The 20187-nt window shown below is 34.6% G+C and overlaps 1 protein-coding gene across 10 annotated transcripts in view; it reads right to left on the reverse strand.

Moving 5' to 3' along the window:
• PCLO (piccolo presynaptic cytomatrix protein) overlaps positions 1–20187 on the reverse strand; it is a 412268-nt gene that overhangs the window by 375971 nt on the left and 16110 nt on the right. For all 10 annotated transcript variants that reach the window (XM_074379337.1, XM_074379336.1, XM_074379334.1 and 7 more), the window contains exon 3: positions 5037–6443. In XM_074379337.1, coding sequence (XP_074235438.1) covers positions 5037–6443 — 1407 coding nt within the window. The remainder of the gene's footprint in view (positions 1–5036; positions 6444–20187) is intronic.

Raw genomic sequence — 20187 nt, forward strand, 5'->3', positions numbered from 1 at the left:
CTCTGAACTACACCTTTGTGGCTTGATAGCTACACCTCTCAGATACTCATTCTCCTAATATCTAAAATATACATAAAACCTATCCCACAGGGTTGTGGTGAGAAAAGTGCTTAGCACAGTGGCCTCACATAGGCTGAGTCAAAATAGCTGCCCTCTTAGAATTGTTTTAAAGCAGTATGGTTGATATCAATTTACCCTTTCAAGCATTGCACAGTTTATTTTTCTGGATCATAGTTAGAATCCATTTACATCTAATATCTAAAATAAAAATGTCTGGTAATAAAAAATGTAAGGCAAAGGAACAATATCACAGCACCTGTAGACTTCCAAATTAAATACTATTTTAGATAATATTCAAGTTTGGAAAGGCTATAGTGAGAAAGAAATCATATATACTAGTGGTGACAATGTTGACTGCTATCACATCTCCAAAGAGAATTTGTTATTCCAAGGTGCTTATTCATTGATTTAGTAACCCTAATACAAGTTTTCCTTGGGAAATAGTTAAAAATACTAATATTTTTGTCTAAAAAGTTCATTTAAAAATGACAACCTAAATCCTAAATATGAGAAAAATGTGTATAACAAAACACACATCCATAAAATTATGTAATAACTATTTGAAATGATACTTAAGGTATATAATTATATGGAGAAATGTTATATGTTTACTGAGATACAGAACAACCATACAGAGTAGAACATTAACTATGTAAAAATGCATAGGAAAATGGAAATTAAAAAGGAAATTGCTTTTGGTTTAAATTAATTTAAACAATAATACAGCTTTATTTTGAATTCATTATTTAATATTTTAACTAAATATTGCTCAATAAAAAGTAACATCAAATTTCTCTTAAAAATTAATGACCTAAATTAATTTCCTAAAAAAATTTTTCTGCTGGCCAGCTTATAAACTTGCTTGTATTGATTTTAAAAGTACTATTAGTTATTTTTCTTTGCCATGGATGCCAGACATTTTTAATTAATGTAGATCTGCATTATGTTGTTGCTATTATTATTACTTGAGACAAAGTCTCTCTCTGTTGTCCAGGCTGGAGTGCAGTGGGGTGATCTTAGTTCATTGCAACCACTGTCTCCCAGATTTAAGCAATCCTCCTTCCTCAGCTTCCTGAGTAGCTGGGACTTCGGACATGAACCACCATGCTGGCTTTTTCATATTTCTAGTAGAAACAGGGTTTCATCACGTTGGCCAGGCTGGTCTCAAACTCCTGACCTCAAGTGATCCATCCCTTCGGCCTTCTAAAGTGCTGGCATTACAGTCATGAGCCACCGTGCTGATCAGTCTCTATTATGTAATTCTTTTGAAACTAATTATTGGTAGAATTCCTTTTTCCTTATTGATTTCTCCTTATTGATAATAAGCCTTTAATTGTGTGTGTGTGTGTGTGTGTGTGTGTGTGTGTGTGTACGTAAATGCTTTTGAGTACTGAATATATGCTTTTGAATGTATTAAGTAATGGCAATTAAAGTAAAGGGAAGATATGTGTTTGCAAACTAAGAAATGCAGGACATCCCCACTAGGCCATTTTTGAGTATTTAATGGAAAATGGGGAAGCCAACAGGTAGAGTAATGATCTCAAAAAGATCTCATTACATCACTGGCTCTTAGCTTAAAAGACTCATTTGTTGCATAGTGACAAATATCTCCTAGCAATCCCTACATCATTTAGGCCATGATCATCTTGCTAAGGAAGCAAAATTATGACTCCAGGACTTCCTCAAACATGAGGAAACATGTTTACTTTTAAATATTATTTTCGCAGTAAAAAGTTAGCTTAGAAAAGGGTGGTAACAACAATAAAATAAACATCCATTGTGAGTAATTTTGACTCATTTTGAATTTGATTACCAGAATGACAAAATTCAATAGGTAAATTGTTTGCCAGCTAAGCTGTTTCCTCAGCATGTTCTCAAATTCTCTAAGACTAGCTTTTTAAGAAAGCTCTACTGCCATTTTAAAAACTCCTTCCAAGACAAGGCATTTCCTGACTTGGCAGAGATTAAAGCCTAAAGAATGGACTCTTGCTGTCAGAGGATAAAGGAATATAGTACCATTTATACAAACAAGGCATCAATCAGTTAAACCGTAAAGCTTAGGCTGAGATCTGGCTGCACCCCAGGGCCCACAGGCAGCTGTTGGCACTCCTTGGGTGCAGCCATGGGTGTTGTGCAGGAAACCGGAAACCACCTTAGCGACAGGTGTGTTAATGAGGGGGAAAGAGGGAAACTGACTACAGCTCTATAACCAATGGCAAAATATGATGAGCTCTTCTTACAATCAGAGAAACAGAACAGCCAAAGGGAGAAGAGGTCAGGGTGGCACCAGCAGGAAAAATGTCGTGTCGCCCACAGACCAGTATAGGAGAAGTAGAGGCTTGTATTCGAGAGTTGGACATACTTTATTAGAAAGTAAATGAAATTACTGAATTCTTTCTTGAGGGAATACCACTTATTTACACTTCAGACACAAAGTCTGAGTATTTTCAGAATGTTCTCTCTGAAACTGGCATGGAAGTATAGTACCAACCAGACAGGCAGAAAATATTAGATCATAAGAAACATATTAGAAGCAGAATAAAGAAAACACAGACACAAAACAAAAATCTAGGAGGAGATGTTTTCCTAACTCCTAACTGAGGGAAATGAAGAAAGATGATTTATTAGCAGGAACACTGTAATTGCACCATGAATTACCTGTTAATAGTATTTTCAGTTTGCTAGATACATATAGATCTATAAATAAAGGTAAATGTATATATGTTTATATATATATATATGTGTGTGTGTGTGTGTGTGTACAAATGTATATACATGCATGTACACACAGATATGCAAACACATTGTGCCACTCTTTTCAACCAACTTCTTTTGCCATTCCTCCGAAGTCCTAGGTAGTTATGACAGAGACTACCTGAACATGTAATAACTCAGCTAACCTTCATTCATTCCCTTGATGCCCGGTGAACTTTACCTAGAAACCAGCGGTCACCAAGACCTTATACTAACTGAAAACTTCACGTACATTAGCATAGTCAAGGTGAGCCAGGAATACTAGTTGCTTTTGTTAGATTTTCTTCCTTTCTGAAATATAATCTTTCAAATTCAAAGAAGTTGCCACAGAGCAAAAAATTTGAACAATGACTAATATGTTCACTCACCATATTTGAAGTATGACCTCATCTATCAAAATACTTGACACAATTTAGATTTCAAACTATTCAAAGTACTGAAATTCCACACATGTCCTTGGTAATTCTCTGCTTCATTCAAAATATCTTCTTTCCAAATTACCACTTTCAAAATATAATTTGCCAACACACAGAAAATCAAAGATTTCCCTGCAAGTTTATTGTTTTTCTACTCAAGGAACTGTCATTACAGACTTCCAAATACTGACAAAATTCTAATAATTACTATAATCTAAATGTGTGTATTTATATATATATATATATATATATATATATATATATATATATATACACATACACACATATATATATCCATACACATATATGTAAAATTTAAATTATGGTGCTCAACCTGCACTTTTTACTATGTAAAAATATACTTTAAATGCAAAAAGTATAGTTTTAAGAAATGAGGTTTGTTTTTAACTGCATTGTGTTGATACCATTAGAATCCTTATTAAAGGGTACAATTTTTTTGATACATAAAATAAATACAATTGTATTGGGGAAAATTTTTCCCTCATAAATTCACAACCAAAAAAGCTCTTCTAAAAGTATTTTTTTTAAAGTTTGTTTTGTTTTGCTTTTACACTGAATCCAAAACACTGTAAGTAATAATGGTAGTTGTTACCGCTCATAAAGTGCTGAGAGAAACTAAAATAGATGTCCCTTTAAAATGAAAATTAGTCAAAATTATTCACCACAACTTAAGAGAAAGCAACAACATTATCATATAGTGTTAATTAGATCAAAGCAGACAATTGTCTTTTTAAAGTAAAACAAATTTTTTTTATATTTTTTAAAAAATTATTTAACTCAAGAACATCACCAGAAACAAACTCTAAAGCTTATTTTCTATAGATGCTAAAATCTGTTCAATCTTTCCATCATAATGAATAACAAAATCAAGAACAGTGGAGTGAAATTATTCCTAAGTATTTTTGATTTCTATAAAAGCTTGGAACAATTATTTAGATTAGTTCCCAGACTGTTTATTAAAACACTGTTGCTACTTATCGAAGGCAGCAGTAATTATTTAACCCCCAATCTCTCAAGATCCAAATATTGCAACAGCCCTAACATGTTATTAATGTTAATAGATTCATTCTTTTATAACTGTATTAGAAATTCACATCTGCTTTTTAGTCATTTACACTGCAGAGAAAGTATTCTTATCATCCCATAAAAAATACTTCACATTAGTTATAAAAATCCATTTATCTTTTTTTTCTTTCCACAGTTCCTAGTACAGTGTCATCTCCTATGGATGCCAAATAATATTCCAAACAGAATTAGAAAAAGCCTAGATATAGTATCTTTGAACCACTATTTTCTACTAGGCAAAATTATTAACTTACACAAAGTTCTTAACAGTTTTTAACTGTTCTTAACATAATAGTTTTATGGTGTTTATGCATATTCAACCAAACAACTTCTTTTATTAATGTACTGCACAGACTGGAAGGATTAGAGATGGGAATATGACATTAAAACCTTTATTTGGAGTTGACATGTGAAAACCAACTCAAAGCTATGGGTCTTTATTTCATGAATGATTGAATCATTGTTTTATTAGTTTACTAATTAAGATATTCATTTAACTTAGCTTACTTCATCTTCTTACTTATGGTACATTAACCCAGGAAAGTACAAATAACATGAACTCTTAGTAAGATGGTAAGCTGGTAGTAGGTAATTAAAACTTCTAAGATATCAATTTGGTTTCTTCACTAGAAATGTATTTTTTGCTCAGCTATTTGGCACCCAAACATTTCAAAATAAACGCATGGACTCACATCCATATGTAATACATGTATTGCTTACCTCAGTCAAATGTGGTGTAGGGTTAAATCCACAGAGATTACACACTTGATTCTTGCATTCAGTGCAAGTACTGAAGTTAGGAGGATCCGTAGAACCTATGTTGAGCTGAGTTTTGCAGAGAGGACAGATTGATACTGGTTTGGGAGATATCTCCAGTTTTGCGGGAAGGACAGCCTTTTGAGGCTCAGCTGTTAAAGATTTGCTATCCTTAACAGGTGGTGGCTTTTTTTCTGTTTCTGTTTGTTTTACTGTTGGAGCTTGTTCAGCTTTGGGCTCTAATTTTTCAGTTGCTGGGGCTTTTGTTTCCTTTTTCACTGGTATATTCTTTGCAGGCACTGGTGGTGCTTGACCTGTGGATTTGGGTGGCCCTTGCGAAGTAGGTGGCTGTGAAGGGACAGGGGCTTGTTTCGTTGGGGCCCCCGGTCCACTTTGTGAATGAGGTCCAGGTTGGCCTGCAGTGGAAATTAAATTTGATGCCTGGCTGAAGATTGATGCTCCAAACCCAAAGAGTTTCCCAGTCACGGTCTCTTGAGGAGTTGTAGGCTGTGATTTGGGGGCATCAGTAATACTTCCCAAATTCAGACTGAAACGTCTTGACTGCTCCTGAGGCTTTGGGGGCTGTTGAGGTGTGGGGACAGTTTGGCCAGCGGTAGGTCGTGGGCCAGGGGGTGTTGGTGACCCTTTTGGCATTGGCTTGGCATCTGGTTTAGGAGTTATTTTGGTTTGTGCTTTCTTGGGTTCTTCCTTCTTTTGAACTAGGTCAACTTGTTTTTGACCTTTGCTCTCTGAACTAGGCCCAGGATGTGAAATAATTTTTGAATCTGATGCAGGTCGAGGTATGGCTTTAGAGTCAACTGGGGTGACTTTTTCCCCTGTAGGTGGAAAACTTTGTGAGGGTTTGGCAGAGTCTGTTTTTAGAGGAGGGGCTGTTTTCTCTTCAGCTTCTGACTGTACTTTGGAGCTTGGAACATCAGGTTTTGTTGTTGCTGATGATGAAGATACAAGGTCTGTGGGTGGCTTTACCGCCTTGGCCTGCTTTGGTTTATCATCAGCAACAGGGGCCTTGTCCTGCTCAGATGGGACGGAAGGTTCTTTGAGAGGGGCTGGCTTAGACGAAGAATCTGCCTCAGGAGGCTGCTTGGCCTTGGTTGAAGGAGAGCCGTGAAGGGTTGGTTGTTTCACTAGTGGTGGTGGCTTCTTAGGCTCAGGTGCCTTGGAGACATCCTGTTTTGGGGCAGCATCCTTCTTTGGGGAAGTCTGCTGTGACTGTGGGGATGATTTGCTCACTGCTGGTGTCGGGGTAACAGGTGCAGTCTTCGGTTTGGGATGGGGTGATGATGGAACTGGAGCCAGATCCCCACCTAGAGCTCTTTTCATCTGACAGTTCAAACAGAGCCACTCTTTCACCTAGAAATAATATAAAACAATGGTCACCGAGACAATAATACTCTAAAAACACAAAAATGTTTTCAAAACATGTATGCTGCCATTTGAAACTGTCTCTCATCATTCAAAGCAGAAAATATAGAGAAAATTATTTTAATCAATTGATATTAAATATATTTTAATTATATTAAATATATTTTAATGATATTAAAATATAATAAATGAACTTCAGGGACTAAAGTACCCTATATTTTAAATAAAATATAAAGCTATATTTTCAGAATCAAAATATAGCTTTCAGTTTCTGCTAATGGCAATTGTTATTCTTTGCCTTTGATTTACTTAAATTTTGATTATTCCAAGAAATAGAAAACCACGTATAATCTAAGAAAAAACAAGTTTTATGTTTTTTTCTAACAAGTTTTCATAAAACTTGTTTTTTCTTAGATTATATGTGGTTTTCTATCTATGGGAATAAAACACGTCAGACACCACAAACCAGTTATGAGAGTTATTTTCTCTATTGATGGCTCATAATCAATTTTTAGATGATATACAGCTCAGAGTAGGATTGGTAAATTATGAATACATTGCTAATTTTTAGAATACAAATTGTTAACCATGCTGAGTTGGAAAGAGGACATTCCCTATTAAGAAAGTAAATAAAAAATAATAGCACTCTTTCAAATGATCACAAAGAGCATGATTTAACAGAGGAAACATGGTTTCCTTAGAAATTTTATGAAGATACTTGAAAAAGCAATATGAGCAATATAAGTAATATACATATTTCATTGGTGATATATATTTGCAAAGTGTATGCATGTGAATGAGAGTTGTATATATATATGAGATATACATATATATATATGCACACATAATTGCAAATGTTTTTTGTATTGCATCAATTGTGAGATGATGTGTTTGATACCACACTTTAGAAGTGAAAAATATTTATGTTTAACATTTAACCTTTTTATTATTTCAAAACAATGTTTTCTTATAATAATTTTAAATGTCACCAAAATAATTCAGAATGTATAATCTACCATGATCCAATCTTCTCCACCCAATGTAACCAATGTTAACAATTTGGCATTGAAATTCTTTGTACAGAATGCTACACAATTTAAAAAATATATAAATATATGGAACATAGGCACCAGACAAACTTCCCACAGTACAAAACTGCAACGTGTTCAGCTGGCAAACAGTACATTTTCTATTCTCAAGCAATTTCTTTTTGAAAAAAAAATTGAACTATTCACTCATAAACATTTTAAAGCTTCTTTAGAAATTATTTAAACTCATGTACCAGTATGACAAGGCTTATTTTGCACTCTCGTGGAATGTAAACTTATGTTTGGAGAAGGTTAAGAGATTTTCAATTTAAACTGAAATGTTATACTTCTGATTTAAAAACTGAATCAAAAAGTAAAATTATTATATGGCTTAAGATGGGTGGTAGGTATTTGGATATTCATTATATTTGTTTTCAATATGGGTGTTGTACACCTGTGTACCCTACATCAGGTGTCCCCAAACTACGGCCCATGGGCCGCATGCTGCCCCCTGAGGCCATTTATCCGGCCCTCCGCCGCAATTCAGGAAGGGGCACCTCTTTCACTGGTGGTCAGTGAGAGGAGCACAGTATGTGGCGACCCTCCAATGGTCTGAGGGACCATGAACTGGCCCCCTGTGTAAAAAGTTTGGGGACGCCTGCACTACATTGTCTTAACCTTTCTATACATTTAAAGCATTTCATAAAATAAATAACTCTTTATACATATAAATATTTGAAGCCCTAAAACAATCAAACAATTGTTACTTCTGCAAGTACCATGACAAAAAGCAAGCAAAAATTTAAGAAAATCTTCACTCAATTTTATTGAATGGAAGGAAATATGCCTATAAATATCCATCTACCCACTCACCCATATCCCCTATTATCAATGTCAACTCTGCTGTTCTACTATATGTTTTTTCTCATTTATTTTCTTCCATAGCCTCACAGGATCACCTCATAATCATGCAGACAGACAAGATAAAAGAAGAAAAATATAACTAAAGGCATAATTCTTAAATGTATAGTCACTGACATTTTTCTGTAAAATACATATTACATGCAAGATCTATATCCATATTAACTAGTTTAAATTAAACATTTCTAGGATTAGTAATCTTCATTACCATTAATTGCTTTTATTCTTTTTAACAAGTATCATAACTCAAGTAGTTTCAAAATAAACAATACTTATTCTTTTATTCAAGTATTTATTGAGGTCCTTCTACAACGCAAATACCACTGAATAAAAGAAGCAAAAATCAGGCTGGGCCCTGTGGCTCACGCCTGTAATCCCAGCACTTTGGAAGGCCGAGGTGGGTGGATACCCTGAGGTCAGGAGTTCAAGACCAGTCTGGCCAACATGGTGAAACTCTGTCTTTGCTAAAAGTATAAAAATTAGCCAGGTGAGGTGGTACATGCCTGTAGTTCCAGCCATTTGGGAGGCTCAAGCAGGAGAATCGCTTAAACCTGGGAGGCAGAGGTTGCATTGAGCAGAGATTGCACCACTGCACTCTAGCTTGGGTGACAAAGCGAGACTATCTTGGAAGAAAAAAAAAAAAAAAAAAAAAAGCAAAAAATCTCTGTCCTGATGGAGGCTACATTAAAGTGGAAGAGTCATATAACATCCAAACAAGTGAATGCATAAGACAATTTCAAGGTTATGGTAGATAACAGTGGGAGTTGAACGATGAGAACACATGGACATGGAAGGGGAACATCACACACTGGGGCCTGTTGGGGGATAGGAGGCTAGGGGAAGGAATAGCATCAGGAGAAATACCTAATATAGATGAAGGGTTGACATGGCACGTGTATACCTATGTAACAAAGCTGAACATTCTGCACATATGTCCCAGAACTTAAAGTATAATACAAGAAAAGAGATTAAGTAAAAGAAAATTATGACATAAAATCCCAACTCAAACTGTTTTAAAAAGAGAAAACAATTATATTTAGATAACAGCAGACAATATAGATGGCAGAAGTAAAGCCTCATCATATTTTCTAACAGAATTTTCTGATAAACTTGATTAAATAAAAAGTTTAAATATCACCAACCATACAGAAGAAATAAATTTAAAACTTCACAAAAAATAAAGTTCAATAAATGAAGATAAGATGTACTTGAAAAAAACTGAATAAAAATTCTACATAAATGAAAAAGTCTGAGATATTGCAGTGATTCTGTTCTTTCCTGCTAGCTTCTCTTTTTGTTCTCTGAAAAGATGTCTTTGGATATATTTGGTTTCATTAGTAAAATTCTCAAGTTTCTTTGCAATCTGAACATTGGAGCTTCATACATAGCCAGTAGGCTCTAACATTATTTTTGGACAACTGTAAAATTAGAACACTACCAGACATATCTAATGTATGATGTGTATCAATACTGGGACACATTTTTATACTATCTTTATTCCAAAATCAAATGATTCACTGTGGTTTATAAATGTATATGGATATACTTCTACCTAAGCAGATAGGTAGGAGGGTGAGTAAAAGGGAGGTAGAAAATAGGAGTCACTTTCCCTTCAACAGGGAGAGAATTCTGCTTTTCTCCTAATATACCCTTTGTTTGAAGAGACTCCATTCCCTCATCTTTTGTGCTTTTAATGACCACATTTATTTTAATTTTGATAAACAACACAGAAAAGATATCTGATCCATCAATGTCCCCTCTGAGTGCTAGAATACAGGTTGAAATCATTATCTATCGCTAGCACAATATAAAAAACTTTTATCCTCTTAGGATTTTTAAGAATATGCTTCCTTTTTATTTAATTCTACTGGCTAAATCTGTTGAAGGTAAAAGTGATTTGTATTTCAGCACTTAACAGTCTTGTACTGAAAAACAGCAGCATTTGCAAGCCCCTGATTCAAATAACGAAAAAGAAATAATAGAAAGAAAAAATCTTTCCTATATATTGAGCAAATGAAAAAGTCTATAACCAGCCCTAGCATTAACATTGTGAAACACCTTTGCTGTCAGTCAGTTCTTTCACAGTGCAGTCAGGGTGAACAACGAACAGTAATACTCCACTGCTTTCTCAGTTATACAAGTTCAAAATCCTGTAATATTTTTATCACATTCCCATTTATTCTGAAGTTTACTGCTCATGAAAGGTAAATCCCCATTCATTTTCTCACATTTCCAAAGCCACTGTCTCTCATTTGTCCATTATTATTTCTCAAACACTTCATATGTTCACCGAAAGTAACCTGCTTACTACAACCAGTCCCCTTCAAACCTCAATGCCTTTATCTATGAAATTAAGTAAGATTTTGTACAATGTTCTTAGGCTAGTACTTATGCCATTCTGCTAATTGCAAGCCTGCATCTCCCAAAAAACCCAAAACGACAAACTGTCAAGACTTAATTATAGTAGTCTATTAATCTCCAGTGTATAAATGATCCTTTAAGCATCAGTTATATTCATAAATATTTTTTGAACTGGTTTGAATTAAATAAATTTAAAATGTTTAACTGTGCTCTGTGTTTACTGTGAATCTCCCACTGTTTAGCCTATCTGTACAGCATTCTCAAGATGCATGCCATTCTCCACAGAACCCTACTTTGCACCTTAGGCCACTGAAAATCTATTCTCATTTTGATTCAAAATGAAGTCTCTCATAATTACAACATCTGCTAGACATAAATATTTTTCCTGCCTGGAGATAATCATTGTCTTGTTTCACTTCCAAAATTAAACCTTTACCTCCAATACTGAGTAGAGGCATACCTGCTGCCAGTTACACATAGTACCTATAACATACTTGGTCCATTCATTCTACATGATTGGGTTTTCATCTACTATAGCCATAAATTAAAATCTTAGAAGATTTTAGTCCTTATCGCCTCCCATGGCTGCCTGATTCATAGAAGATAGAAAAGTTAGACAATATCTGCAGCTGTGCCTGATTCATAGAAGATGACTCTCACAAAGATTTCCTAAACAGTTTCCCAAGTGCCTTGTCAAAAGCAGTAACATTATACTACAATCCACATTCATTTGATAAATGGTAGGATAAATGAAATAAACTATACCAGGAGAGACTACAACCATAACAATGTATCCTGAAAGGACTCTTATTTCAATACGCAAACATTTAAAGGGAAGAATCCAACTTTCTTAGATAGATATGTCAAGCCTGAACTTTTCCTAAATTCTAGATTTTATATGACAAAAAAGGAAAAATAGCCATCTTTGTTTCCCTACCTATAGCCTTACATACAGAAGATGTATAAATGAAATTCCAGGTCTGAAGACACAACAGTTTTACGAGCTACTTTTATCTCTATGGGAAGGAACAAAAGAAAGGCATAAAAGTATTTATTCCTTTAGTCTTCTGATTTAATGTACAATATAAAGAGGGTAAGAAGATGATCAGACAAAATTTCTGCTCATTTTGAGGCCACTGTGTATTCTAATGCGGATCTGCATATAATTCCAACACACCTGTCTGCTTAATTCAATCCCTGCAGTTTTATTTTGTTAAACCCTTGTTATGCATAAGAGGTGTCAAATATAGTAATACAACTTCATTGGCTAAAGCCTTTCATAGATAAGAGTCCTATTTAGATTTTCAAGAAGTATTACTTGGAGGTTTAATTGTGAACTTCACATGAAGAGTATCAATTAATGGTGCCACTTTTAAAAAAGTATCAAATCTATTGATTACCAAAAAATTATATTCTGATTTTTAAAAGTGTAACTTCAATAATGACTCAAAATAATCAACTTGATACATCAAAACAAAGAAGTGAATTGGTAAATTTGGGGATTTCAGAATTAAAGAATATTCCTGCTCAAAATTATCATTAATTTATTAAGATTCAAAACAGAATGGAAGCCGTGCCCTCCCCCCCCACACACACACAAAATTCCAGAAAGCATAATGACTAACATCCTCTCTTCTGTGAAACTCTAACTGGAAAATTTAAACACATCTACATAATATTCATAATATGATCTCTGCTGAATTACATAGCAGTAGTACTTGGACTAGCGAAACATCGAAAGAACAAACACAATGTTAGGAATTTATATTTCCTCCGTTTTGTACTGTTCACATCAGCTGTTAAATAAATTTTCTTCAATCATGTTCTTTTCCTGCCTTTGTAGAATAAAACCTGTTTGGCTTTTACTTTTAAACTCATGACAACTAAACTTTTCTGCAAACCCTAACATCTAAATGAATTACTCCATCAAAGCAGTATCCCATTCTCTCTTACCCGAGTCCTAATTCCCAGTCAACTGTGGGCTCCTCTCAGGTTTACCTAAATGCTATCCAACTTGTACAAACCACATTGAATTTCCTCCCTTATGTATTATTATATCATCAATTAACGTCTGCTGTTTCTCAACTATTACAGTACCAATATACCCTGAACCACAGCATTTAAATTCAAATATATAGTGGCTTACAGTATTTTCCAATTGTTTCCTCTTGCCTTCTCATATAGACTTTTAAAAGGAGCAAACACTGCCGGATGCAGTGGCTCAAGTCTCTAATCCCAGCATTTTGGGAGGCCCAGGCAGGTGGATGACCTGAGGTCAAGAGTTCGAAACCATCCTGGCCAACATGGTGAAACCCTGTCTCAACTAAAAATACAAAACTTAGCCTGGTGTGCTGGCATGCATCTGTAATCCCAGCTACTAGAGAAGCTGAGGCTGCAGAATTGCTTGAACTTGGGAGGCAGAGGTTGCAGTGATATGAGATCACTGCAATCCAGCCTGGGAGACAGAGCAAGACTCTCTCTCAAAGATGAAAAGGAAAGGAAAGGAAAAAGGAAAAAGGAAAGGAAGACAGAGAGAAAGAAAGCAAGAGAAAGAAAGAGCAAACACTTATGCTTACTCTTACCTCTCTGTTGGATATCAGGTAATTTTTAGATATTATTTAATGGTAAACTATTCAAAAGGTTTTTTTCCCACTTCTCATCGCATTATTTAAAAATATTTATTGAAAACCTTCTATTATTTTGAATACCAACAAAATACATAATGTAACCAGACTAAGGTTTGATAACAGATTATGTTGGGCTGCCTAAACCACATGAGCTCCCCACAGATCAGTTCAGTTACTCCCCAACAGCAGTATGCATTCAGATGACTCACTGCAGTTGACATCTTTAGCTATTCATATTCATGCATAATTTATTTTGGTTAAAAACTAGACACTAGCATTCCTCAGAACTGTAATGACATACTCAGCAACTTAATAAAACAATTTTCTTTAAAATAATACATCCAGAAATTTAATGGATATCTCCTCTCTGAAACTGCATGGATTACGATTTCTCCTGTGTAATTCATTAGCCATAAACATACCTTGTAAAACATAAACTAAATATGCACTCTTTTCACCATAATAATACTCACTGAATGCTAGCAATAATGTTGCTAAATCATTACGAATAGGATCAAGTGATAAAAGCATATTTCAATATTTTTTTCAGGATTGCCCAAAACAAAACAAAAACCTAACACTTTCACCAAGCATAATTTATAAAATAATTACAGTACATGAACATGAAAGTGTATCCATACTGTATCACAATTACACAAAGAGAGGAGGCTCTCAAATCAGTAAATTAAACTTACATACATTATGCATTAAAACTTCTAAACTGCCTCTCATATGCTGAAATCAAACTTTTACACCTCAGTTGATTAACACACACCTAGGTCTACCATAGAATACTACAGCCTGTGGTCCAATGGTTCCAAAGACAGTGTTTGTGTAATTATTTGAATTGCTTATTGCACTGTCATCTTATTATTTCATTTAGAAATAACAAAAGATTACATTTGTGAAAAAAAATCAAAGGTCTGAATATGAACTCATTCTATATGCTGAAAGCAGCACATCTTTAGATTATATCAGAGTCTCACTAGAATTAAGCCAATTACCTGCAATGTTGGCTTGAGAAAAAAATAAATATATTTTTAAAAATATATGAAATGGCCAGGCACAGTGGCTCACGCCTGTAATCCCAACACTTTGGGAGGCTGAGGTGGGCAGATCACCAGGGATCAAGAGTTTGAGATCAGCCTGACCAAAATAGTAAAACCCTGTCTCTACTAAAAATACAAAATTAGCCAGGTGTCGTAGCACATGCCTGTAATCCCAGCTACTTGAGAGGCTGAGGCAGGAGAATCACTTAAATCTGCAAGGCATAGGTTGCAGGGAGCCGAGATCATGAGCCTGGACAACAAGAGCAAAATTTGGTCTCAAAAAAAAAAAAAGATAAAAATATATAAACTTTTTAAATAGATTAAGGCTTCTATAAAAAAAAAAAAAAAGAATGTTCATAAGGAACTTTTAGCCTAATTTACCTCTCTGTAAATAGACAACTTTCAATTATTAAAATTTTACAACTAACATATGTTATGACCATTTAATCATATATTTACAAAAAATCTCTTCTTAAAATTATGATTAATCTACATTACATTATTTTAAGAAACATTTTTCAGGATACAATATTAATGAGCAAAAATCACAACCATTCCTATACACCAATAACAGACTTAAAGAGAGCCAAATCAAGAACGAATTGCCATTCACAATTGCTACAAAGAGAATAAAATACCTAGGAATACAATTAACAAGGAACGTAAAGGACCTCTTCAAGGAGAACTACAAGCCATTGCTCAACAAAATAAGAGAGGACACAAATAGATGGAGAAACATTCCATGTTCATGGTTAGGAAGAATCAATATCGTGAAAATGACCATACTGCCCAAAGAAATTTACAGATTCAATGCTATCCCCATCAAGCTACCAATGACCTTCTTCACAGAACAGGAAAAAAACACCTTAAACTTCATATGGAACCAAAAGAGAGCCCACATAGCCAAGTCAATTCTAAGCAAAAAGAACAAAGTGGGAGGCATCATGCTAGCAGACTTCTAACTACACTAAAAGGCTACAGTAATCAAAACAGCATGGTACTGGTACCAAAACAGAGATATAGACCAATGGAACAGAACAGAGGCCTCAGAGGCAACACAACCTATCTACAACCATCCAATCTTTAAAAAAATCTGACAAAAACAAGCAATAGGGAAAGGGTTCCCTGTTTAATAAATGGTGTTGGGAAAACTGGCGAGCCATGTGCAGAAAGCAGAAACTGGATCCCTTCCTGACACCTTTCACTAAAATTAACTCCAGATGGATTAAAGACTTAAACATAAGACCTAACACCATAAAAACCCAAGACGAAAATCTAGGCAAAACCATTCAGGACATAGGCATAGGCAAGGACTTCATGACTAAAACAACAAAAGCATTGGCAACAAAAGCCAAAATAGACAAATGGGATCTAATCAAACTCCACAGCTTCTACACAGCCAAAGAAACAGTCATTAGAGTGAATCAGCAACCAACAGAATGGGAAAAAATTTTTGCAGTCTACCCATCTGACAAAGGGCTGATATCCAGAATTTACAAAGAACTAAAACAGATTTACAAGAAAAAAACAAACAAGCCCATTCAAAAGTGGGCAAAGGATATGAACAAACACTGTACAAAAGAAGACATCCATGAGGCCAACAAACATGAAAAAATGCTCATCATCTCTGGTCATTAGAGAAATGCAAATCAAAACTACATTGAGATACCATCTCACGCCAGTTAGAAAGGTGATCATTAAAAAATCTGGAGACAACAGATGCTGGAGAGGATGTGGAGAAATAGGAACACTTTTACACTGTTAGTGCGAGTGTAAATTAGTTCAACCACTGTGGAAGACAGCGTGGCGATTCTCAAGGACCTAGAATTAGAAATTCCATTTGACTCAGCAATCCCATTACTGGTTATATATCCAAACGATTATAAATCGTTCTACTGTAAGGACACATGCACACAAATGTTCATTGCAGCACTGTTTACAATAGCAAAGACCTGGAACCAACCCAAATGCCCATCGATGATAGACTGGACAGGGAAAATGTGGCACATATACACCATGGAATATTATGCAGCCATCAAAAACCATGAGCTCGTGTCCTTTGTAGGGACATGGATGAACCTGGAAACCATCATTCTCAGCAAACTGACACAAGAACAGAAAATCAAACACTGCATGTTCTCACTCCTAGGTGGGTGCTGAACAATGAGAACACATGGACACAGGGAGGGAAACATCACACACTGGGGTCTGTTGCAGGGAAATAGGAGAGGGACAGTGGGCAGTGGGGAGTTGGGGAGAGACAGTGTGGGGAGAAATGCCAGATATAGGTGAAGGGGAGGAAGGCAGCAAATCACACTGCCATGTGTGTACCTATGCAACAATCTTGCATGTTATTCACATGTAACCCAAAACCTAAAATGCAATAAAAAAGAAAACAGAAATGTTTTACAACATTTTTTGTTATAATTTATTTCCTTCTATTTCTTTAACCCATTTACAGGATATGTTTACTATCCTGTCAATACATTTAAAACTTTAAATAAATTTTAGAAGATCTATATATTAATTTTTTTCCCAAAAATACAATTATGGACCCCCAATCACATGTTCACAGAGTAAAGCCTGCTATTTGATTTCTTTAAATAGTGTTACATAAGTAGAAATCTGTTCCTAAGAGTTGTTTTAAGTATTCAACTGGTAATGCTTACTTTACTGAGCAAACAGAAGTGTCATATTTCTATAAATTGTTTTGCAAGTGATAATTTTTTATTAGAAAAAATAGGAAAGGTACTTTACTACCTTATATTGAAGTGAGAACTGATCTAATCTATATGTACTTTATCATTTTCTCTTTTACAAACGAGATTCCATCTTAAATTGCTAAGCTTTTGGCTCTCTTTTTAGACTCTGAGTTCCATTTCTAAGAGTGGCCAGTTAAAGTTATGACCTTCATCATCTCCAGTCTCAATTTTGAACAGAGTGGAGTTCACAGCTTTCTTAGAAAACAAAGAACTATGAATCAATATAAGACTCTGGTTTGGATAGAAGTATACAGAAAGGCAAAAAAGCAAGTGCTCTTAAACCTCGGTTTTTAAAAAATAAATATTCCAGAAATATCCCTGCCAAGAACATTAATTTCTTTTTAACTTTAAGGACATGTAAAATGTACACAAATACATACACTTGCCATAACCTAGAAATTCAGAAAATGGTATGGTGAATGAAGTAATCCAATTAAGGGCAATGTGATCTCCTATAAAAAGATGCTAAATTTTGGGTCAGAAAATCTCACTTCTTGTACGAGATCCATTGCCAAGTAATTCTGTGACCTTGCAAAAGTCATTTAAATTCTTAACTCCAGTTTTCTTATTTACCCATGGAGTCAAAAATGATGGTGCTATCCCTATACGCCCATTAGAATGTCATAGATTCTTAGTAGTAGTTGTAATAGTAATAACAATGAATGTTTACCTATAATTTTAATTTCAGTGCCTTTCTACTTATATTGCCAGATGTGATCTTTAACTTACAAATACTCTCACATTACAAACAACAAAACTAAGCACTTAAAAAAAATAAAGACACCTTACCAAATCACACAACAAATAAATAGCTGAGCTAGGTAGGATTCATATCCAAGTTGCCCAAGTTTAAAATCTCATATTTTCCAAAGCACCATCTCATAATTAATATATCAAGAAGCATGGCAGATTTCAAAATACTTTAAAATATGAACTCTGATTTTCTTAATCTCTTTTCATATTTTTAGTAGAAACAGGGTTTCACCATATTGGCCAAGCTGGTCTCAAACTCCTGACCTCAACTGATCCACCTGCCTAAGCCTCCCAACATGCTAGGATTACAGGCCTAGGCCACTGCACCCAGCCCCAGTAAATGATGTTAACGGTGGGTATCTGCCTTCACAGCAGAACATCTGTTCCTACCAAGCTATATAGACCACTCTACCTGTTGTAATAAAATATAACAACAGGCTTACTAGATACTATTAAAGCTGGCTCTTCAGAAAGATACCCAAAACATCTAGTGATTTAAAAGCTAAAAGCAAAAAAAAAAAAAAAAAAAAAAAAAAAAAAAAGGCTTTGGTTCTAATGATTAAACTTATGTATGTATATAATATTAATATTGCACATAATGTATATGCCTGAGTGTATATTAACATATAAATCCAGGGAATATCCAAATCATAAGAAAACAGTGCAAACTGGATCACATCAAAGATGAGAGCTAAACAAATATAGTGTTTGTAAATACAATTAAATAAGACACATTTTTAAATGATTGAATTATATTCCTTTAATTTCATTAGAAAACTACTTTAAAGATAAATTCATTTTGTTATAATTAGGATATTCTCATTTTAAATAGTACGAACGATACCATAGGGATTATCAGAGAATTGCAAAAAAAAACCAATATGCTTTGTTTTCCAAAATCCTTATGCATTGAATCTAGGTTCTTCATTTTTCTCTATTGGTTTCATATAAACATTAGGATCAGTTAAAGCACACATGGCTGTGACAAGCAAAGAATGAACAAAGAAACTGACCAAACTTGGCATCACAGGCTTAAAATATGTCAAATCTTCATTGTTATTTAGAATGAAAAATTCTTGACATTTTACCAAGAAGAATATCAAGGCTGAATATGTAAAAATGAAGAGTCAAGTCCTTTAACCCTTATATCATATACTTATTTAAACATTTGATGATTTCGAATTTTTAAATTACTCCAGTGTTAATTTTAGTGATAACATGAATGTACGATATTTTAAAAGCAGTGCATAAATGCATGACATAAAAAGTTAAAGCCTCCCTCACTACCACTAAGCCTTATTTTCTGGAATCAATCATTATTAAATTTTGCTTTTAATTTTTTTGTCTGTGTGTGTAGCTGCTATTAGAATATCAAATAGTAGGTTTTGATTTTATTTTTTATGTATAAATTAAAAATATAATGTATTTTTACCTTGTTATCAAAGGTGAATTTTTTCCTAAGACAACATTATACTATTAACTGTTTTTAGGAATAGAAACAGCTCTTTATGCAGTGGACTTCATAAAATGCCCATTTCTCTTCATCCACATTACAACAGGCAGGAGTGAAGAGAACATCTCAGAGTTATACACATTCCTAGGTATATTCACACCCTTTCCTTCCTTACCACTCTCACCATTGACCCACAGCCTCAGTTAGGAATACTGTCAATGATTAGAATTTTAGGCACCATTAAAAATTATTGATTGCCAAGTAACTCATCAATTTCAGACTGCGATCTCCCAATGTGAGTGAGGGAACCCCGCAACTCAACCCCATCCCTCTCTTGGTACATACAACAACCTCCCCTACTTCAACTTTCTTCCTAACACATTTTCATCTGTCTCATCATGTTTCATTTATTTGTGACTCTTACTAGAATGTATGTTCCATAAAGGAAGGATTTTGTCAACTTTGTTCACTCTTAAATTCCCAGAGACTAGAACACACCTGAAGTATGGTAGCTAAATAATTAAACAATTTTTTCTTTTGTTTTTAAACTCTATGTAATCTGGGAAAATTTTAGGTCCTTATTTTTCAGACCATTAATTGAGGTCCTTTTATTATGACTATTATACTTTAGGTTCTGGGCTACATGTGCAGAATGTGTAGGTTACATAGGTATACACGTGTCTTGGTGGTTTGCTGCATCCCTCCCCTCCATCATCTACATTAGGTATTTATCCTAATGTTATCCCTCCCCAATCCCCCACCACCTGCTATCCCTCTC

This window comes from Saimiri boliviensis, chromosome 10, assembly GCF_048565385.1.
Source record: "Saimiri boliviensis isolate mSaiBol1 chromosome 10, mSaiBol1.pri, whole genome shotgun sequence".
NCBI lineage: Eukaryota > Metazoa > Chordata > Mammalia > Primates > Cebidae > Saimiri > Saimiri boliviensis.